The sequence below is a fragment of the Grammomys surdaster genome, unplaced genomic scaffold (genome assembly GCF_004785775.1).
Source record: "Grammomys surdaster isolate TR1022 unplaced genomic scaffold, NIH_TR_1.0 126063, whole genome shotgun sequence".
Taxonomy (NCBI): domain Eukaryota; kingdom Metazoa; phylum Chordata; class Mammalia; order Rodentia; family Muridae; genus Grammomys; species Grammomys surdaster.
The window spans coordinates 5,193,411-5,214,024 of record NW_021620873.1 but is presented as its reverse complement, the minus strand read 5'-3'; the positions used below and the strand labels follow the sequence as shown (position 1 = coordinate 5,214,024).

Below are 20,614 nucleotides of genomic sequence, written 5' to 3'. Positions count from 1 at the left end.
GGCTCTACAGGGAGAGGGGGAGAAGCTGGTGTGAGCAGGCTGGCTCTACAGAGAGATGGGGAGAAGCTGGTGTGAGCAGGCTGGCTCTGCAGGGAGGGGGAGAAGCTGGTGTGAGCAGGCCGGCTCTGCAGGGAGAGGGGAGAAGCTGGTGTGAGCAGGCTGGCTCTACAGGGGAGAAGCTGTTGTGAGCAGGCCGGCTCTACAGAGAGAGGGGGAGAAGCTGGTGTGAGCAGGCTGGCTCTGCAGGGAGAGGGGGAGAAGCTGGTGTGAGCAGGCTGGCTCTGCAGGGGAGAAGCTGGTGTGAGCAGGCTGACAGCAGGGAGACGGGGAGAAGCTGGTGTGAGCACTTTATAAAGAACTGGTCTCAGGGCTGAATACCTGCCCCACAGACTTCCCTGAGCTCAGCCTCATTGTCCCCTCAGGGAAGTGCTCCGCAGCTGCGCTGGACGTCCTTGCCAATGTCTTCCGGGAGGAGCTGCTGCCCCACCTACTTCCCCTGCTCAAGGGCCTCCTATTCCACCCTGAGTGGGTGGTCAAGGAGTCGGGGATCCTGGTGCTGGGTGCCATCGCCGAGGGTGAGTCTCCTATGTTTCGTTGGCACTGGCCTGAACTGGCCTGAGCGATGCAGTGATGGGTGCAGTGCCATAGCACAGGCCAGGGCTCCTCACTCTTCCTTTCTTTTAATCTTATTCTTTTTTTGAGATGAGGTTTCTCTGTGCAGCTTTGGCTGTCCTGGAACTTGCTTTCTCTGTAGATAGGGCTGGCCTTAAACTCACAGAAATCCTGTGTGTTGGAATTAAAGGCATGTACCACCGCCATCTGACTTTCTTATCTTTTCCAAATAGCTCTGTGATCTTATTCTTCGACCCGGCTTGGCCGGGTATCCCCATCCTCCTAGCAAATTCTCAGTATGCCACGCCTCCTCCATTCTCATAAGCAGGTGATTCTGTAATGGTTTAAGCGTGTGGAGATAGTAGCTGTAGTGCCCACTGCAGGTCCTTCCTCAATACCCATCTCACTGGGGTACCCCTTGCATGAGAATCAACCCATTCACAGTAACTCCCCCTGTATATCTAGTGCCCATCCCAAGCTTCATACATGGCCAAACAGCTACACAGGCTGGTACCACTTCCCTTATCTAATTCTTGTTGTTAGGCTGCCCATCAGAGTTAGAAGTGCCTACCTATGGAGTTTCCTTAGTGGTGTGCATACCTAGAGTTGCAGAACTGGGGGATTACTGCACGTGTGAGGCCAGCGTAGTCTACACAAGGGAGCCAGGCAAGCTATGGAGATATCAAAACCAAAACCCATAGGGTGTCCTGTAGTTGCCATAGCATTTGAGCTTCTTCTTTTCCTCCACAAGACATAGGATATGGACTGTGGCCATTTTTGGCATGTGTGACTATCTTTTTTTTTCTCGAGACAGGGTTTCTCTGTGTAGCCTTGGCTGTCCTGGAACTCACTCTGTAGACCAGGCTGGCCTCAAATTCAGAAATCCGCCTGCCTCTGCCTCCCAAGTGCTGGGTTTAAAGGCGTGTGCCCAGCTCATGTGTGACTATCTTAACACCCAGAATTGTCACCTAAACTGCAGGCATTGGACAGTGAGAGCTTTCTTTGAGTCTGGAGAGCTTTTAGTATCTGTGAGGCCTAGGGTTTGGAATGGATACAATTTATCAGTACAACATTTGTCTGGATTTTAAAAGGCTCTGGGTTCCACATCAGGAAATGGTTTCATGACTACTACTTTCTTGGTGATGATGCTATCTCAGATATCATGCAATAATGTGTGCATGGTAATTCTTTATTTTATGAGATAGTCTTGCTATGCTGTGATTTCTCCTGACTCTGACTCCCAAGTCTGGGATGACAGGTGTGTATCGCCACTCCTGGCTGAAAGCAGGATCTCTTGTATAGTCCAAGCAAATCTTGAACTTGGGACAATCCTGCCTCTGCTTCCAGAGTAGTATCTGTCACTTGTGAATATGTTGAAGTAACCCAGTTAGGTACACTCTGTTCTGTAGACCAGTGAGAGAGATCCAGAGATGTTGATCCCAATAATAAAGAGATGCCTTCATAGTTGGCATATGCTTTTAATCCCAGCACGCAGAGGCAGAGGCAGAGGCAGGCAGATCTCTGAGTTTAAGGCCAGCCTGGTCTTGAAAGTCAGGGTGAAATAAGGGGTTGGGAGCTGCCATGCATAAGGCCTAAAGTTTTATTCCCAGTACTCAGAAAACAAAACAAAAAACCTCACCAAGCAAAACTAAAATAAACAATTATAAAGTTAAACAGTAAAGGCTGGAGAGATAGCTCAGTGGTTAAGAGCGTTTGATGCTCTTTCCAAGAACAAGTTCTGTTCCTAGCATCCACATAGCCCTTCATGATTTCCGGTAACCTCAGCTCCTGGGTAGTTGAATCCTCTTCTGACCTCTGGGCACTTGCACACGCCATGCACATACCTATATCCACTCAACAACATCCCTTATACACTCAAAATTAATCAAGTGAGGGGGTGGAAGGGGTGGGGGAGGGGAATAGGGAGGGAGCTGGGCCGGGGGATAAGAGAAAAGTACAAGTGTAGAAGGTTTCAGGTTGAGACTCCTTCCTGTGCAGTCTCAGGACACAGTCCTGCAATTTTGACTAGTGTTTTGAAGTGGGGGGTGGAGTGGGAGAGGTAGGAGTGTTTTCCTCTATGATTATGCTGGCTTCCTGCCTAAGTGTGAGCATTACGGTCTGGGCTTCTGCCCAGCCAGCATTTGGACCACCTTTAGCTGCATTGTGTCTGCCGTGTCCCCTTTTGCTTCTGCTTTTTATGGGCTCTTTGAAGAGCCTCAGTTTTTCCACCTATCATGTTGGGTTGGATATGCCCCAGCCTTCTCTTAAAAGCCCTCCTGTCTCCTGGTAACTGCAGGCTGCATGCAGGGAATGGTGCCCTATCTACCTGAGCTGATCCCACACCTCATCCAGTGCCTGTCAGACAAGAAGGCCCTAGTGCGCTCCATTGCCTGCTGGACCCTGAGCCGATATGCCCACTGGGTAGTCAGTCAGCCACCTGACATGCACCTCAAGCCTCTGATGACAGAGCTCCTCAAACGTATCCTGGATGGCAATAAGAGGGTGCAGGAGGCAGCCTGCAGGTGAGCCTTGACTCCTGACCCCTGTCCTTACAGTGGCCCTCACCCTGGGAAATGATGACACTATGACTGCTGACAAGACTCTGATCTCTGTTGTATTCGTACTGGCTGATCCTGGACCCTCCCTAGCTGCCTGTGGTGCTGCTCCCTCTGCCAGAGTTCATTAACCTTTCCTTCCTGTCTTTTCCACCAGTGCATTTGCCACCCTGGAGGAGGAGGCTTGCACGGAGCTGGTGCCCTACCTCAGCTATATCCTTGACACTCTCGTTTTTGCCTTTGGCAAATACCAGCATAAGAACCTGCTCATCCTCTATGATGCCATTGGCACCCTGGCCGACTCTGTGGGCCACCACCTCAATCAGCCGGTGAGACACAATACATTCTGTCCCATCCTGTGTCCCTTAGCACCTGGTGTCTTGATTGATACTGACCTGTGTTACATGCCAAGGACATGGCCTTGACCTGTCAGTCATGCTGAAGCATTTAGCCCTGTCCTTACTCTGCCTCCAGTCTAGTGGGATGACCAAACCAGCTCAGTCAGTCAGTAGGTTCTCCAGCACAGGAGTGATGATTACAAAGAAGAAAGATGATTAGACAAAGCTGTAGCATGACCCCAGCCAGTTTTAAGGCTGCTTTTATACCATTTTAATTACATGCAAGGTCAGTTCTATGTTAAGGAACAAGCAAGGCAATAAACAAAGTTCTCTGATCACTGTTTCTAGGGGCTTATCAGGGTGACCAAGATATCTGAGCCTACTTCCCTGTACTAGCCCAAAGTCATTCTTGCCTGAAGCCTACTTCTTTGTTCTAGCCCCAAATCAGATTCCTGCCTGAAATTACTTGCCCAATGTCAAATTTCTCCCTGAAGCCTACTTTCTTTATCCTGGCTCACAGTGGGAGGGTTGGACAGTTATGGCATGGCCAGTGCTTGCTGGGAGAGTGCAGGGCCCTCTGGGTACCAGGAGGCCCTACCCAGGATCCTGGGAGTGGGAGGAAGGGACATACAGATGAGAAGAATCGGGAGCACAGATCTCATCTTTTAAGGGACAGCACTGAGTTAGGCTGTCACACCCATCTAGGAAGGCCACTTTCCCACTTCCTCTCCAGGAATACATTCAGAAGCTGATGCCTCCACTGATCCAGAAGTGGAATGAGCTCAAGGATGAAGACAAGGACCTCTTCCCCCTACTGGAGGTGAGTGGGCTTGGGTCCTTCCTTCAGAGCCCTCCCTCCTGGCCTCGGCTTACCTTCTCCCTTTTCCCTGGTAGTGCCTGTCATCAGTGGCCACCGCCCTGCAGAGCGGCTTCCTGCCCTACTGCGAGCCTGTGTACCAGCGCTGTGTCACCCTGGTACAGAAGACGCTGGCCCAGGCCATGGTGAGCACCGGGGCCTCCTGACCACATGCTCTACTGCCCAGGTCCTGTACTGCTTCCCTCATCTGCCTCATTTATATGTAGATGTATACACAACACCCCGAACAATATGAAGCCCCGGACAAGGACTTCATGATTGTTGCACTGGACCTCCTTAGTGGCTTGGCCGAGGGCCTGGGTGGCCATGTGGAGCAGCTGGTAGCACGAAGTAACATCATGACATTGCTCTTCCAGTGTATGCAGGTGAGTGGGTGCCCAATATGAGCCACTCCCAAGGCCAGCCCTGAACAGGCCAGGGTTTTTTTCTTTTTAAGACGGAGTTTCTCTGTATATCCTAGCTGTCTTGGAACTTGCTCTGTAGACCAGGCTGGCCTCAAACTCACAGAGATCTGCCTGTTTCTCCAGTGTGTGGGGATCAAAGGCACATGTTACCACTGTCCAACTAACATCTGGTTTTGTAAACAAACAAATGAATAAATGTATGTTGGGTGGTTTCTCAGGAATAGCATCTGGATTTTTGCCTTCCCTCCTCCACACAGGTGTGCACTCATACCCTGCCCATACATATGTAGAACAGTTAAATTTTTGTCAGATACTGTAATGCAAACTGATCTGCAAAATAAAGTACAGGCATCTGTGGTGGCCCAGCCTTTAATCCCAGCACTTTAGATCTGGAGGCAGAGGCAGTTAGGTTTCTGAGTTCCAGGCTAAACAAGGCTATGTAGTGAGAGCCTGTGATGGGAAGATGGCTCAGTCAGTGAAGTCAGTGCCTGCTAGACAGCAGGCACCTGAGCTTGGTCTCCACCACCCATGTAAAACGCTGGGGGAGGTGCTGAAGAGAGGTGGCTTAGGTTAAAAGGGCACTTGCTATTCTTCCAGAGAACCTAAGTTTTGTTCTAGTACCAACATCAGACAGCTAATAATGACAACTGCTCGCCAGGGGACCTGATTCCCTCTTCTAGTCTCCAAGGATAGCTATAAATGTGTACAACCCTCTCACCCGACATACACGTGGAATTAAAGATGGAAATAAATGGGTGCAGCTGCATAGAGGCGCCTGTGATTCAGAGCACTGCGGGCGGAGGCCAGAGGATTCCTGCGGTTTTCTGGCCAGCTTGTCTAGTTGAGTTTTAGTAAGCTCAAGTTCAGAGAGAAACTATTCCTCAATAAGATTGGGTGGCATCTGAGGATGCATGCTAGTGCCACACAGTTGGGCATGATGGTGACTATGAGAGGCTTAGGTAGGAAGATGGCAGTGTCTAGGTCAGCCAGGTCTGTGCAGCAAGACCCTGTCTCAAAGAAAAAATGAGTGTATTTAATACAACTTATTTTGTGGTTTGGGGGTGTGGGGGGTGGGTGGAGATAAAACAGGGTTCTGGAGAAATTTAGAAGCAAATGCTTACCAATGAACTTTACCACCAGGTCCTGGGAAACAGGCTGTAGTACAGTAGAGAAGGCTAGAGGAATAGGGGACAGCCCTGCACCTCACCAGTGTTTGTGGTCAGGATGTGCTCTAGGGACTGTGCCACCTCAGATGGCTTAGATGGAGTCTAGGAGCCTGTCACTTCTGCCACCTTTCCCAACTCTTCCAGGATTCCATGCCCGAGGTCCGGCAGAGCTCCTTTGCCCTTCTGGGAGATCTTACCAAAGCCTGCTTCATCCACGTCAAGCCCTGTATTGGTAGGCTACCCTCTTTGCCCCATCCCATGACCCCAGCGACATGACCCCAACGTTGGCCTCAAGTGATGGAGACATGCCCTGGGAGGCCCATGACCGGACTGGGATGTATTCGTACTGTCTGATGGGGCCTGCCCAGTCAGTTCTAGGATCTTGGCCTCATTGGCCTTTCTGCTCAGGTTTTTTTTTTTTTTTTCCCCCTTTGCATTAGCTGAGTTCATGCCTATTCTGGGCACCAACCTGAACCCTGAATTCATCTCTGTCTGCAACAATGCCACCTGGGCCATTGGGGAGATCTGCATGCAGATGGGTGAGTGCCCTGAAAGTGGCTGTCTCCACTGACAGTGGAGCCAGAGCTTTATTCTTTATTGGTTAGGGGAAGAACATGCTTTGATCTCCCTGACAGGGGAAGTCAAATAACTGAAGGGCCATTTATGACGTGGGTTAGATAGTTTGTTCCTACTGGACCATCTCATGTAATTGTTTTTTTCTGAAAGGTCCACTGGGATCAGTGAATTTGGCCTTCTGTTCTTAGGGAAGGAAGACTGGGTGGAGTGGTCTTGTCAGCTTGTGGGTAGTGACTTCAGAGACTTCTTCGGGTGGTTCTGTTATGTGTTGGCTGTGGACTTGGTGGGGAGCATCCCGAGGAGGTTCTTTGTTCTCTCAGGCTTTGTGGTGCGCCAGTCTGCATGGAACTGGGGTTGTGAAGTGAGGTCAGCCATGCTCAGCTGGCACTCTGGGTAGAGTGGGCCATGCAGGGCTCTGAATGGCTGCTCTTTAGGGGCAGAGATGCAGCCCTATGTGCAGATGGTCCTCAACAACCTGGTGGAGATCATTAACAGGCCCAACACGCCCAAGACACTGCTGGAAAACACAGGTGAGTACCAGGCCAGGGCTGAGGGGATAGTTCCAGGAAGGGTGTTAACACCTGAACTAGGAATAGGGAGGAACCAAGGACACATACTGGCTTTAGAATATATGGATGGGAAGAGATCCAGGCCGGGTGGGGAGGACGCCTCTATGGGCCAAACTCATGGGCCCAGGATAGCCACAGGATCGTTCAGCTGGGGCCTGTGGGGCGGGGCTCGGTGCCTCCTGTCAGAGGCCCCGCCACGTACCGTCCCGGGGCCACTCGGGGTTGCAGGTCGCCTGACGAGTCCCTCTGCCATTCCAGCCATCACCATCGGCCGCCTGGGCTACGTGTGCCCACAGGAGGTGGCGCCCATGCTGCAGCAGTTCATCCGGCCGTGGTGTGTGTCTGCCTGGGTGGGGCCTGTTGGGGGTGGGCAGGACAGCTGTACCCCCCCAGGGCCAGCCCATAGATGCATGTGGGAGACCTCTACCCACTGACACCCACCCCATCCCGTTCCCCATTCATCCTTCATCTGTGCTTATCCAGCCCCAAGTCCATCCACTGACCTGCTGCCCTCCTCCATGGCCAGGTGCACTTCCCTTAGGAACATCCGGGACAACGAGGAGAAGGATTCTGCCTTCCGAGGCATCTGCATGATGATTGGCGTCAATCCTGGAGGTGTTGTGCAGGTCCGGGCAGCGGGGCTCAGAGGGCAGGGCGGGGGCTGGCTTGGGCGGCCCCTCACATGGGATCCGTCATGTTTCAGGACTTTATTTTCTTCTGCGATGCTGTAGCCTCCTGGGTGAGCCCGAAGGATGACCTTCGGGACATGTTTTATAAGGTGAGGCTCCTGGTGGTCTCATGGGAGTCCTGGGTCATAGACGCCACAGGTTTGCCCCAGCCCACTGTAACCTTGCCTCACTGCAGATCCTCCATGGCTTCAAAGACCAAGTTGGGGAGGAGAACTGGCAACAGTTTTCAGAGCAGTTCCCACCTCTGCTCAAGGAGAGGCTGGCAGCCTTCTATGGGGTCTAGGTGAACGTGGAGACCACCAGGTGAGCAGGTCTTCCAGCACTTGGGCCTGTTGGAGAGTGCAAAGGACGCAGACCCTAAACGCTGCCTTTTCCCTGCAGGTTTTTGTCTGCATCGTCGTCGTCGTCGGAGGGTGTGCTGGGGAATGTGCTGCTTCCAGACATCACTGTGCCCTGGTCGAGGGGGGTTAGGGAGGAGTGCGTGGAACCTAAATCCAGGTGCAACCCAGTCTGTGCACCTGTCCATCTGTTGGTCCACATGCCCCACCGGGCCTGATGAGTGGGCAGGTGGGTGGGACTCCATTCTCATCCTACAAATAGGGAGGGGGGTGGGACTTCCTGGTGGGCAAGAGTTCTCTGGGCTCTAATCTGGGTCATCTCCGGCAGCCTACTAGGGCCAGCCGTGTGGGAGGGAGGAATCCATGAGGCCTACCGAATCCGGTGTCAGATAAGGCAAGGGAATTACAGGTGGGGAGGGGGGTTCCTTGTAGAGAAGCATACACTCACATGTACACATGTGGACACACGCATGTGCGGGTACCACAGCCAGATAGGCTGGGCCAGCTGCCCCACCATTTCCTCGACTGCATGGAGACAGTAGAATTAGTGAACCCCCAAATTATGCCTATGGCCTTCTGTGTACCTTGCATCTAGAGTATAAGAAGCTTCTGCTGTTTTGCCAGAGTTGGCGGTAATTGGGAGGGCTGGGAGGCTGGGGGACCTCAACTGGGGGCCCAGGGCCCAGGGAGGAGGGTGGTCACTTTGGGGCTGCCGTCTCAGCACTTGCTCACTTTGGACCTGCTCCATACACTTCCTGCCAGCTTCATGGCAGCCTCATATAGTTTGTTCCCATTGTTGTCACATCCTCGCCAGCAGCAGAGTGGGGACCATTAGAGCAGCTGAGACTGGCTTGAGGCTACCCTGTGCCATTTTCCTGTGCTCCAAGGGTATTTAAAGGCACAGGCTTGGGACTAGTTTTCCTCGAGAAAGCTAAGGGCTGCCAGAGCTGCTTTCCTGGATGTCTTGAAACAGCTTTAAGGATAGTACAGTCCTCTGCTCCTGAGAACCCCATTCTCAAGAGCTGAGGCAACAGCATGTGATTGGTGAGAACAAAGGTCAGAAGTTTACTTGGTCCAGCAAGATTTAAAGGTGTGGAGGAGCAGGGTGTACTTAGGGCCTCAAATTTTGTCCCTTTTGGGACTTAATGTTTATCACAGTGTCCACTGGACTCAGACCACACCAGATTGGTACACTGACTCTAAAAATCTTTGAAGAAATTGGTTGGGGATGCCATCAAGGTGGGAGGGGCTTCCCTAGAGGAGAGGGACGTGATTATTTCCAAATTAGCTATGGAAATCAGTCTTGTAAGATCCCTGAAATTTCCCCTCCATCCCCTTCTTTGCTTCCTACAATTTTGGGAGCCCATTATACTTTGGGCTTTGACTGGAGTTCTGCATCTTAGGGCCTGCTCCATCATCCCTCCAAGGACCTGGACTGTCCAGGCCTCCTTGTGTCTTTTCTCAAGTAGGGTCAGGCCCTGCCTCTATTCCCAGGGACACTTAGTGCACATTCCATAACTCAGCTAGTGGTCCCCATCACCTCCAGCCTGAAACTTGAGCAGGTCTCTGGAAGCCATTTGTAGGAAAAAATTTTTTTAAAGAAAAATACCATTAGCTTTCTGGTAATTCCACTTCTTAAGAGCATCCTCTGCTGGGTCTTGGGGTGTATTGATGGATTGACTGTCTGATGAAGTTGTGACCCCTTTGTCCAAGGGGAGAGTTCCAACTACCTTCAGGAAAGGGGAGCCCAATTCTTGTATTTCCCTTTTTTTATTTTATTATTTTTTAAAAGAAATTATTTAATTTTTTAATTTATTTTTTAGTTGGTTTTTGCACAATGAAGTTTCAGTTTCTTAACCTTCCTTGTCTGGGGCTGCTGACATGGACTGCCTGTGATCTGTAGCCCTCCCTGCTGCCATTTCCCTGAGTCTTTATAACCATTACCCCTATGGGCTCCCAGGTCTATCCATCTGTTACTGTGCTGTGCTGGGGACTAGCGCCTAGGTGGCGTGAGATTCCACTCGTGTAGAACTTTGTTGAGTAAAGGTCAGTTTCTTGTGAAACCCTTGGTGTCTCATTTCCTAGTCCTTGGTTTTGGTGTTGGAATGGTGTGGAGGTGGGTCTCTAACTCACTGCTGTAGGAGTGGTGAGGGGAGTATGCGTAGAAATAGTACCGCAGAACACCTGCTGTCTCCTCCTGGCTTCTGAGGCTGTACATGCACACAAGTGGAGATGGGCAGCTGGTCCTGGTGGTCTACCTCACAGGCAGGAGGATGTCAAGTTTGAAATCAGCCTGGGCTGATTTCCCTGTCTCAAAAAGTGGAGATGAGGGCTGGAGAGATGGCTCAGTGGTTAAAGAGCACAGACTACTCTTCCAAAGGCCCTGAGTTCAATTCCCAAGCACCCACATGGTAGCTCACAACCATCTCTAATGGGATCTGATGCCCTCTTCTGGTGTGTCTGAGGACAGCTACAGTCATTCATACACATAAAATACATAAATCTTAAAAAAAAAAAAGGAGATAAATAGAATTCCATTTAGGAAAATTGAGGGCCAGGCGGTGGCGTAACACGCCTTTAATCCCAGCACTTGGGAGGCAGAGGCAGGCGGATTTCTGAGTTCGAGGCCAGCCTGGTCTACAGAGTGAGTTCCAGGACAGCCCGGGCTATACAGAGAAACCCTGTCTCAAAAAACCAAAAAAAAAAAAAAAAAAAGAAAGAAAGAAAGAAAAAAAAGAAAAGAAAGTTGAGGCTAGTGGTAGCCGGTTTAGCTAGATACATAGTTCTAGCTTTTATTCCCAGAACTCAAAATGTAAATCGAATGACCAAGGAAGGTTCCTCTGTTTTCATCTTTGTAAGGTGGGAAAGTGTGAAATAGGGTGATTAGACATGGTAGATGTCATTGACAACCCAGTAAAGGGCTGCCATGCAGTAAAATCAATTTGCAAAGCCTTATATCAGACAGAACACAACTTTGGGTCACTAGACAGGCTTGAAATTCTTTAATATCTTCAAAGAATAGCTGGCCAGTCTAGCTGAAAGTCATTAGTCAAAGACCTGTTTAAGGATGTAAGATGCGTGTGAGAGAGTTGACTCAGCACATAAAGACATTTGCTGCTTGGTGACCTTAATTTGATTCCAGAATCAAAGGTCTCCACAACTAACTAACTCCACAGAGTTGCTCTCTGATCTCTGATACACGAGGTCTGTGGTGCATGGGAACACTGAAAAAAATTAGGACAAGAAGCAAAGATGGAGATTGAAGATACTCTACCCATCTCAACCTCAAGCCTCCAAATGCATACAAAGCATAAACTATAAACTCCCGGGTTGTAACAGACGGCCCAGTGCTTACGTGCACTTTAAATCGGCAGGATGCATATCTGTCACCTCAGCCGAGGGAGCAATGGCAGACAGGTCACCCACCGAATTCGAAGCCATCCTGGATTACGTGCCTAAAACAAAGCACTTGGTCTCTCAGAAGACGCAAGTTGGGTTGCTAACACCCACGTGAGGCGGTTGCCACCCTGTAAACCTAGCTTCAGAGGACCCCAAACCTTTAAGACCAAAGAGGAGAGTCGCGCATGGTTGAAAAGGACAACATTACACACCAGCACGGGGTTAGACATCTGATTTCCAAGCAAGTATCCGGCGGTGGTGGTTTCTGACGTCATCTAACGGGCGCCGGAAGTGATCTCGCGCTGCCTAGGAAACAAGACGCGGCCCTGGCCAAACCTGGGACGGCCGCGCCCACCCTGGCGCCATGGAGCTTCCCTCAGGGCGGTGTGGGGATCCTCGCTCTTGTGAGGACGAGTCGGACCCCGAGCCAGACCCGGACCCTGACGCTCAAGCTGAGGCCTACGTAGCCCGCGTGCTCACCCCGCCCAAACCTGGCCTGAACCCGCGGCGCTCGTCACTGCAGTCTATGTTCTCTGCGTCTCTGGGCGTGCCGGAGCGAAAGGCTGCCTCCAAAGTCCCGACCGTGCGCCTGCCAGGCCTCCTGAGCCTTCCCCCGGAGCTGCTGCTAGAAATCTGTGCTTACTTGGATGCGCGGGTCGTGCTTCATGTCCTGCCGTGCGTGTGCCAAGCGCTGCACGACCTCGTGCGTGATCGTGTCACCTGGAGGCTACGCGCTCAACGCCGCGTACGCGCACCCTATCCAGTGGTGGAAGGTACACACACCCCTGGGAACGGGAACTCCTGCCCTGGTCAGGCTTGGGGTGGGAGAAAGACTTACCTGGCCTGTGGGTAGGCACAGCTTCTAGAGCAGACTTCGAGGCTGTCCCAGCTCTGCCGGGAGACAGAGGAATTTTTCGGTGCTGCCTAATCCTTTTTGACCACAAGGCAGATACTTGGTTTCCTCAGGACCTGGGATTTCTAAACTTAAAATTCAAAGATTCCTGGGTTTGCGCTTTGTTAGCACTAAGGCCCTAGCCCTGATGGGGGTAACTCTCTTAGACTTCTTGGATTGTACTTGGAGTCAGAATAAATCCAGAGAATTCCCAGGCTTTGGAAACAGCTTGAGACACAAGCAGCAACTAGGATTACAAAGCCCTTGACCCCTGGAGTGTTGATCTAGGATTATGAAGAAGAGGTTCTGAATTTCTAGACTCCCAAACTCTGAACTAGCCTTAGGGTTTAGGGATTGGGATCATTAATACCAGTAATCCTTCACTACTGGGTCTAGCCTGTCACCTTTTCTATTTTATTTTATTTTTTATTTTGGGATAGGTTCTCATGTAGCCTCAGGCTGGCCTTGTACTCCCGATCCTCCTTCCTTAGCCTTATAAGTGTTGGGCTAGCCTTATCATCTTTGCACAGCTGGTATGTTATTCCTTCTGCCCTTGAGTTCATTGATTTCTGGAGGAAAAGACAACTTGAAATTGATGATTTTGTGTTTCTGTTGTTGTTTTTAAGGGTCGTATGAATGGAACTCAGGGCTTTGGGTATGCTAGGTAAATGCTTTACAACATGTCCATCCTCAAGCATGACTTTGACATATTGTTGAATCTGGTATTTACTAGGTTCTTAGGCTCTTGATTCCTCTAATCTGAAAGAGTTTGATTCTTCAGACTTCTGGATTAGGGAGTTGACCTTCAACCTCTAGTCAGATTTACAAACGGCTTTGATAAAACAGGTGCTTGGACCTCATCCAAACCACTGAAGGCTGACGAGGGGTTTAGATTCTGACTTGGAAGGGGGGGAGAGCTACTAGGATAAAAGCCGGGGCCCTGTACTTCTTAGGTAAGTTCTCTACTGCCAAACCATACTTCCCACTCCTTGGCTTCTGTCTTTTGCTGTGGCTTCTTGGTTTATAGTTAGAAGTTTTAACCATTGTGTCCCTGGATCTGGGTCAGGTGACTAAGGCCAGAAGGATTGGTTAGTCTTGAGGCCCCTGGAGAGAATTGAGGGTGAGGTTGCTGTCACCTGGGCTAGGGTTTGTGAATGAAGCTGGAAAAATGTTAGTCTAGGTTTCTTAGAGCTGGGGTAAATATTCCTAGTCCTGCATGGGAGATGGGTGATCAGGTAGCCTGAGGCAAGGCCAGTCTAGGTCTGGTGAAGGCTGGGCTCCCTGGCAGCCAGGGCTGGACTCTATCAGCTGATGCCCACTGACTATCCTGCTCATGATACTCCATAGAGGAGAACTTTGACTGGCCAGCCGCCTGCATTGAGCTGGAACAGCACCTGGCCCGCTGGGCAGAGGATGGACAGCGGACTGAGTACTTCTGCCTGGCTGATGGCCACTTTGCTTCCATTGATGCAGTGTTGCTGCTCCAGGTGAGGGGAGCTGAGGCGGGAGGCCACGAAGGGTAAGACGCAAGGAACCTGAATGATAACTCCAGGTTCTCCTTCCAGGGTGGAACACTGTGTCTGTCAGGCTCCCGGGATCGAAATGTCAACCTGTGGGACCTGCGTCATCTAGGGAAGGATTCCAGCCGAGTTCTGGTGAAGGCCTTGGGCACCCAGGGCAATAGCACACACAAGGTGAGCAGTCTTGGGGGGCATAAAAACAATCTTGGAAGGGGCTGCAGCGGAGGGATTGGGCTTTGATGTCAGATTGCATAGACTCAACTCTACCTCTGCTGTTGGTTTAGCTTTTGGTAAGTTCAGGTTTTACTGTCCAGTGGGGAGTTAAGATGAAGATGGACTAAGTATCAGTATGCATATGCCATAATTTTGGTCTTTGGCACTCAATAGCTGCTCAGTAAGTTGTCAGGTATCCCTCAAGAGGTCGAGTGCACATAGGTAGTGGTTATCAAGCTGTCACTGGGGTCAGCCGGCCTTCAGTAGGACTACTTTCATGAGAAGCGGCTGAGGAAGGACAACTCTACTCACCGTCAAGGTGACCTTTGCCCATGACCAACAGACTGAGTGCTGAGTTCAAATGTCCACCGGGTGGGGAAGCTCAACTCCTCTGCGCCCAGACTGCATCATTAGTCAAACAGCCTATATCACGGTGCCTTCTCAAAGGGCTGGCAGGGACTGTGTTAACCAGATGTCAACTCACTACACATAGTAACTGACAAGATAGGAACTGGTGGGTTTTTTTTTGTTTTTGTTTTTGTTGTTTTTTTTTTTTTTTTTTTTAAATAAAAAAGGGAGGGCATGTGATTAGTTAGGTTCTGGAGGGGAAGCTGCAGCACTTTTTTTTTTTTTTTAATTAAAACTTTATGTGTGGGGTTGTTTTACCTGTGACCCAAGTGTACATCTGGTGCCCATGGAGGCCAAGAGAGGGCATTGGATCCCTTGAAACTAGAGTTACAGGTGGTTGTGAGCCACCATGTAGGTGCTAGGAATCAAACCTGGGTCTTCTGAGAGCTCAGCCAGTGCTCTTAACTGTTGAGCCATCTCTCCAGCCCTGGAAGCTACATTCTTAATCGAGTTGTTTGAGGCTTCAAGCTTCCGTTAGTGTGGACTTCTGAAGGCCTTCACTTAAATCCTGATGGCTTATGCCTGTAATACCAACACTCAGGAAGCTAATGGGAGAGGATTGCTCTGAGTTTGAAGCTAGCCTAAGCTACATAATATGTTCCAGGCCAACCTGGACCACAGGATCAGACTGTTTCCAAGAGCAACAAGAACAAAAGCAGGCTATTGAGGACTGCCAGAGTGTAGCTCAGTGATAGAGCACTTGTCTAGAATCTGTTGAGGCTCTGAGTTTTATCCTAGCAAAAAGAGGGGTTGGGAGCACTAAGAGAGACCAAGAGCTCTCTCTAGATACGACTGGAGATGTGTGTTCTTGTACCCAGGCCATGACAGGCTTGCAGACTCCAACCCTAACCCCACATGTTGGTGTTTGTTGTGAGTCCTCTAACACTGAGCTGCACTCTGGCAGTCCTCCATAGCTTACTTTTTGTTCTTTTTGGTCTTTGAAACAGCCTGGTGCAGTAGTAGTCTGCCTCCTCGTTCTGACCCTTGGTTTTTGTCATCTGTGGGAAGAGATGACTACATAGTCTGGGAGTTATGTGTGTTCCAGCATTGCCTGTGGAAGGGGGCATGAGGGAGGAAAGCTGTTTGGCTTTCAGCAAATCTGTTCATCTATTGGATCCCTTTCTGCAAAAGCAGAAAGAAGATCCAGGCTTCTTCTCTTGGGCTTTGGAAGGAGAGAGCCATGAGCTGTGGTATGGCTCTTAAGGTAAGGAATCTTACGTGACTGTTGTACCTGCTCCTACAGGGCTGGGTCTGGTCGCTAGCAGCACAGGACCACCGTGTGTGCTCCGGCTCTTGGGACAGCACCGTGAAGCTGTGGGACATGGCAGCCGATGGGCAGCAGTTTGGAGAGATCAAGTGTGAGGGGGCCCGGGCAGGGGGCCTGGGTGGGTAGAGCCCTGCCCAGCCATCACCCCAGCCTTGTGTGCCGTGTGTCCCCAGGGGCAAAGCGGCAGTGCTGTGCCTCTCCTACCAACCTGATATCCTGGTGACTGGTACCTATGACAAGAAGGTGACCATCTATGATCCCAGAGGTGAGCCTTTAATCCCAGTGCTTAGAAGGCAAAGAGAAGCAGATCTCTGAGCTCAAGATCAGCATGGTCTGCATAGTAAATCCCAGGCCAACTAGGGCTATGCAGTGAGATCCTGTCACCAAAAAAACAAAAGAAAGGCAACACAACACAGTGGAAAAGAACATGAGGATAGGGTGCGTGGGCTGAAGAGATGGCTTAGCAATTAAGAGCACTGGGTGCTCTTCAGAGGACCTGGGTTGGGTTGGGAAATACCCACATGGTGGCTAACAGTCCTCTGTAACTCCAATTTAAGAGGGTCCATTGCCTTCTGGCCTCTACTGGCACTGTGTACATGCCATGCACAAACATGTATAAGGAAAACATCCAGACACATAAAACAAAGGGAAATAGCAGACTCAAAATAAAAAAAACCATTGAGTTATGTGAGAAAAGGAAGAGCACTGGTGGATGACACAAGCCTGTCTGCACTGCGTGCCTTTTCTGTGGTAGCGCGGCTTGCTTGTTCTAGGGTTTGAATCTTGTGCATCCCTCACACTGGACAAATGCTTTGTCCCTGAACTCTGTTTGAGTTTTTTCCTTTTTTCCTTTTGAGACAGGCTTTCACTGTGTCGCCCAGGGTAGCCTCAAACTCACTCTATATATTAGACTGGCCTCCACCTATTAATTCTCTGTCTCAGCCTCCAGACGTTTGAGTGGTTGGGACTACAGGCCTGCACCATGAGGTCTGGCTGATGATTAATCCCTTCCCCTGCCCCCGTCCTGGGATGGAAGCCAAGGCCTTGTGCTTGCTAGGCTATTGCTTAGCTGCTGAGCTGTATCCCCAGCCCAGCCTTGACTGAGTCGGTTGACTCCATGAAACTAAGGGACCCTGAGCTGCACTTAGGCTTGGGTGGATTGTGCTTCGCTCTGTCTTGGGAGAAGCTGGCGGGGCTGGGGGAAGGGGGAAGAGGGAATGGAGTCAGGCCAGGGAAAGACAAAAGCCTGTAGGACCTAGATCCAGGTGGGGTATGAGGGGAGTGGTCAGTTGCCAGGTGAGAAGGTGAGTGGGTAGAAGAGTTTCCAAGGGGAGATGATGGCCCAGATCCTCAGGAGGGCCTAGAGTCTCTGAAGGGCTCTGATGTCCTCCATCTTCCCTGGTCCGTCATCACATTGCAGCTGGCTTGGCCCTGGTGAAGAGCCGGAGACTGCACTCAAGTGCTGTGCTAGCAGTGCTGGCAGATGACAGACATATCATCTCAGGCAGTGAGGACCACAGTCTTGTGGTATTTGATCGTCGAGCCAATAGTGTCCTGCAGCGGCTGCAGGTGGGTGACCCTTCCCTGTGTCTCTGAGGAGGAGTGCAGCCCAGTCTGCAGTTCCTGGCCTACTTTATGCCTTGTCCTCCTTACAGCTGGACTCCTATCTGCTCTGCATGTCTTACCAGGAGCCCCAGCTCTGGGCAGGTGACAACCAGGGCCTGCTGCACGTCTTCGCCAACCAAGATGGTTGCTTCCAGCTTGTTCGGGTCTGCTAGGACCCCTGTCTGTGCCTCCCTGTGACTCCTTGGGTGTGGAGGGCTAACCATGGGAGAATTCCACCTAAGTGTCACCCATCCTTTCTCCCCTAGTCCTTTGATGTGGGTCACCATTCTCAGATCACAGGGATCAAACACTCGCTGGGGACTTTGTACACAACATCTACTGACAAGACTATTCGGGTGAGAACATTGGCCCATGCAAACCTCCCTCCCCCCCAATTCACCATGGCACATACCCTGATCTGCCACTTGTTCCTGTCAGGTTCATGTCCCCACAGATCCACCTAGAACCATCTGTACCCGAAGCCACCACAACGTGTTAAATGGGGTAAGGTCCTGTCTCAGTATAGCCTAGTCTTTCAAGAACCCAGGCCATCTCCTAATTCCACTGTCACTGTTCCCCAGATCTGTGCTGAGGGCAATGTAGTGGTGGCTGCCTCTGGTGGCCTGTCATTGGAGGTCTGGAGGCTGCTGGCCTGAAGAGCTAACTGGACGTGGCTGTGGATGGATGTTGGTATATACTGCCTGCTGAGGCTGCACCAAGGCCTCTGCTTTGGAGGAACTTTCTGCTATTGGTGCTGTTTCTGCCGTGCTCCACAGACCCTGGGGCACAGGAAGCCCTAGGGCTGGGCCCATACCTGTGCCTGCTGGGGTGACATTCTAGTTTTACTACCAAGGGGGCTATTCCCTACCTTCCACTCGTGGGTTTTGCTTTGTTTTTTTTTTTGAGACAGGGTCTCATATAACCAGGCTGGCCTCATATTCACTATGTGTTTTAGGCAGGCCTTGAACGCCTGACCCTCCTGCCTAAATCTCCCAAGTGTTGGGATTACAGGTATGCTGCCATGCCTGAATGACCCATTTTGTTAGGGTTTGGATGTTTTTCTCCCACAGGAACGAAGAGAAATAAACCTACTGTGCAATTGTTGGAAACTGGAGTGTGAGCTTTCTATGACTGGGTGTTTGTGCCAGTTTGGGTTTGTAGGTGTGACTGAGTGGGTAGGAGGGGTAGCATGCCAGGACTGAGGTGCCTGCTGTTCTGTGTGTGCATGCACTCAAGGACCATGGACATCTGTGTCTGAAGTAACTTACTGAGGTGTTGGAGGGCCGTGTGGCATGTAGACTCTGACTCAGATCCCCTGTAGGTATGTGCCAGGTGTCTGTAGTGCAGGGTATCTTCACGAAGGGCTCTAGCTGCACAGATATGTGCAGCTGTGACTGGAAATGGGCACAGGGAGAGACATGATAGGTGGGCACTGGTCCCCAGAGACCTGTGGTGCCCCTCATCCTTCCATTCAGCACACACAAATTGTAACACAGCAGCTCCCATTTTTATTGAGGCCCTTCTGGTGATATCCAGGGTAATAGGGGCAGTAGCATTATCATGGGTTCATAGGATAGCACAGGGTTTCTTTTCCTTGAAAGGGTTGGTGGCCGCTGGGATGCCCACAAGGAAGGGGTCGCTCTTGGCCTGCTCCGTGCAGAACTGCAGCAGATCTGTGGCTGCCTTGGAAACCTGCAGAGCCCATCAAGTCAGCCCCTGCACAGCTGTGCCCACCCCACCCCACACCCAGGCTTGTCCCAACCCTCACCTTTATGCGCTTGATGCCTGCTTCCATCCGCAGTTGCTCCACTGCCCGGCGGGCCTGTCCGATGTCACTGCCAATGGCCACCTTGCTGGACATCTGGGAGAAGGTGAGCAGGGCCGTGCAAGCCTGAGACTCCCTGCTTCTGCAGCTCCTTCTAGGTCCTCGGCTACTCCTGTCTTAACACGCTTGGCCGCCTGCTCCAGCTTCCCCTACCCTACTCTGGCTCTCTCCCCAATACTAACCTGGCTTCTTCAACCCCCTTCCCAGTCCCTGCAGAGTCTTTGAAGCCAGGACCCAGGGAAATGTCACCAGTAACAACAGTGGCAGCTGCTGTGACAGAAGGGGTCTGGTCCCCAGGAGGCCCTATGGCTGCTTTGGTGTCACATGTTTCTTGGCTCCCCTGGGGGACTTGGCTGCATGCCTGAGGGATGTGGGACTCTGACTTGCTGGCTATCTGTGGACTGTCCCCAGCAGACCTTCCTCCCTGCTCCCACCCCCTAAGGCTATATGTACCCTGAACTCCAAACTGTCTTTTTAGTAACTCTCCTCCACTCCATTTTAAAATGTTAATGGGGTTTTGAGATGGTCTCGTAGCCCATGCTGACCTTGCCATCATGTTCCAATGACTCTTGTGTCTCATACGTCTTACATATTCACTCCTAGACCCTTGGCATCCATTGCCAAGACCTTCATCTCTCAGGCACTTCCATATCTGCCCCATGTACCGTCACGTCAACCTTTAAGTGAAATTCTCAGGCTGGTTCCTGCTCTTACTGTTCATGCCTCCTGCCTTTCTCCCCAACTCTGTCCTACTGGTCTGAACCAGTATAGTACCCTATGTGTCAGTTGCCAGCTTCTCTATGCCCTCCTTGATTCCTGGCTGTTTTGGATATTGTGGTGTCCACCTGTGATCTTGTCACTGTGGAGGATAGCTTGGGCTATAGAAGTAAGGCTCTATGTCACCAAAAACAACAAACAGTTTGGGGTGGGAGGTGGAGTGGTTGCCATCATGTATATTCCAAGCTACTCCAGAAACTGAGCTGCAAAGCTTGTTTACTGGGAGCCAGGATTTAGAGAGCAGCTTGGGCCACAGAAGGACCCTGTCAAGAAAATCAAGAGAACGCCTCCTGTTTTGAAGCCTCTTGCAGTAAACTCATCCTCTGCAGCGTCCACAGGGTGCTGCTGCCAGACTACCTCTTGGAATTTCCTGTTATTTATATGATCAACAGCATTATTATTCAGACAGGGGCTCTATCATTTAGACCGGTCTTTGACTCCTGGGCTAAGATGGTGCTGACTCATCCCCTTGAGTAGCTAGCCCACGTATCGTCGTCCTCCCTTGTCCTTCAAGGATTATCCTGACACTGCTGTGTTCATCTGTTCCAGTGTTCATTCATTGTTCATTCTTTCATTCAACAGTA

The 20,614-nt window shown here is 50.9% G+C and overlaps 3 protein-coding genes and 1 non-coding gene across 8 annotated transcripts in view; 3 read left to right on the top strand and 1 right to left on the bottom strand.

Moving 5' to 3' along the window:
* The window catches only part of Tnpo2 (transportin 2), a 20,523-nt gene extending 10,336 nt beyond the window's left edge, over nt 1–10,187 (top strand). For 2 of the 5 annotated variants that reach the window (XM_028755450.1, XM_028755451.1), the window contains exons 12-25: nt 423–575; nt 2,909–3,134; nt 3,325–3,496; nt 4,239–4,325; nt 4,400–4,507; nt 4,589–4,747; nt 6,097–6,184; nt 6,393–6,491; nt 6,963–7,058; nt 7,326–7,431; nt 7,624–7,723; nt 7,801–7,875; nt 7,962–8,089; nt 8,168–10,187. In XM_028755450.1, the coding sequence (XP_028611283.1) occupies nt 423–575; nt 2,909–3,134; nt 3,325–3,496; nt 4,239–4,325; nt 4,400–4,507; nt 4,589–4,747; nt 6,097–6,184; nt 6,393–6,491; nt 6,963–7,058; nt 7,326–7,431; nt 7,624–7,723; nt 7,801–7,875; nt 7,962–8,069 (1,577 nt within the window). In that variant the 3' untranslated portion in view covers nt 8,070–8,089; nt 8,168–10,187. The remainder of the gene's footprint in view (nt 1–422; nt 576–2,908; nt 3,135–3,324; nt 3,497–4,238; nt 4,326–4,399; nt 4,508–4,588; nt 4,748–6,096; nt 6,185–6,392; nt 6,492–6,962; nt 7,059–7,325; nt 7,432–7,623; nt 7,724–7,800; nt 7,876–7,961; nt 8,090–8,167) is intronic. The other 3 variants (XM_028755453.1, XM_028755452.1, XM_028755454.1) reach the window with 2 other exon arrangements.
* LOC114610934 lies at nt 3,180–3,248 on the top strand. Its single transcript, XR_003709757.1, has one exon. It is a non-coding gene; the product is annotated as a small nucleolar RNA SNORD41 (small nucleolar RNA).
* Nucleotides 10,188–11,819: 1,632 nt separating the features above from the next.
* Fbxw9 (F-box and WD repeat domain containing 9) lies at nt 11,820–18,537 on the top strand. Its single transcript, XM_028755449.1, has 10 exons — nt 11,820–12,296; nt 13,763–13,902; nt 13,981–14,109; nt 15,800–15,912; nt 15,997–16,088; nt 17,244–17,392; nt 17,479–17,592; nt 17,695–17,784; nt 17,867–17,932; nt 18,010–18,537. Exons 1-10 carry the CDS (start codon nt 11,888–11,890, stop codon nt 18,082–18,084), a joined length of 1,377 nt encoding a protein of 458 aa, XP_028611282.1. The 5' UTR covers nt 11,820–11,887; the 3' UTR covers nt 18,085–18,537.
* Nucleotides 18,538–18,916: 379 nt separating this feature from the next.
* On the bottom strand, nt 18,917–19,382 carry Gng14 (G protein subunit gamma 14). The gene is made up of 2 exons (XM_028755572.1): nt 19,197–19,382; nt 18,917–19,120 (listed from the first exon to the last, which is right to left on the bottom strand). The coding sequence occupies exons 1-2, from the start codon at nt 19,287–19,289 to the stop codon at nt 18,995–18,997; spliced, it is 219 nt and encodes a 72-aa protein (XP_028611405.1). The 5' UTR covers nt 19,290–19,382; the 3' UTR covers nt 18,917–18,994.
* Nucleotides 19,383–20,614: the final 1,232 nt, after the last annotated feature.

Excerpts from the sequence above, each read along its gene's own strand:
- Gng14 (XM_028755572.1), bottom strand. The coding sequence starts at position 19,289 with ATGTCCAGCAAGGTGGCCATTGGCAGTGACATCGGACAGGCCCGCCGG. Across the intron at positions 19,121-19,196 it reads CAGGCATCAAGCGCATAAAG|GTTTCCAAGGCAGCCACAGA; the intron begins GTGAGGGTTGGG and ends TGGGCTCTGCAG.
- Fbxw9 (XM_028755449.1), top strand. The coding sequence starts at position 11,888 with ATGGAGCTTCCCTCAGGGCGGTGTGGGGATCCTCGCTCTTGTGAGGAC. Across the intron at positions 15,913-15,996 it reads CAGCAGTTTGGAGAGATCAA|GGGCAAAGCGGCAGTGCTGT; the intron begins GTGTGAGGGGGC and ends GTGTGTCCCCAG. Across the intron at positions 16,089-17,243 it reads GACCATCTATGATCCCAGAG|CTGGCTTGGCCCTGGTGAAG; the intron begins GTGAGCCTTTAA and ends ATCACATTGCAG.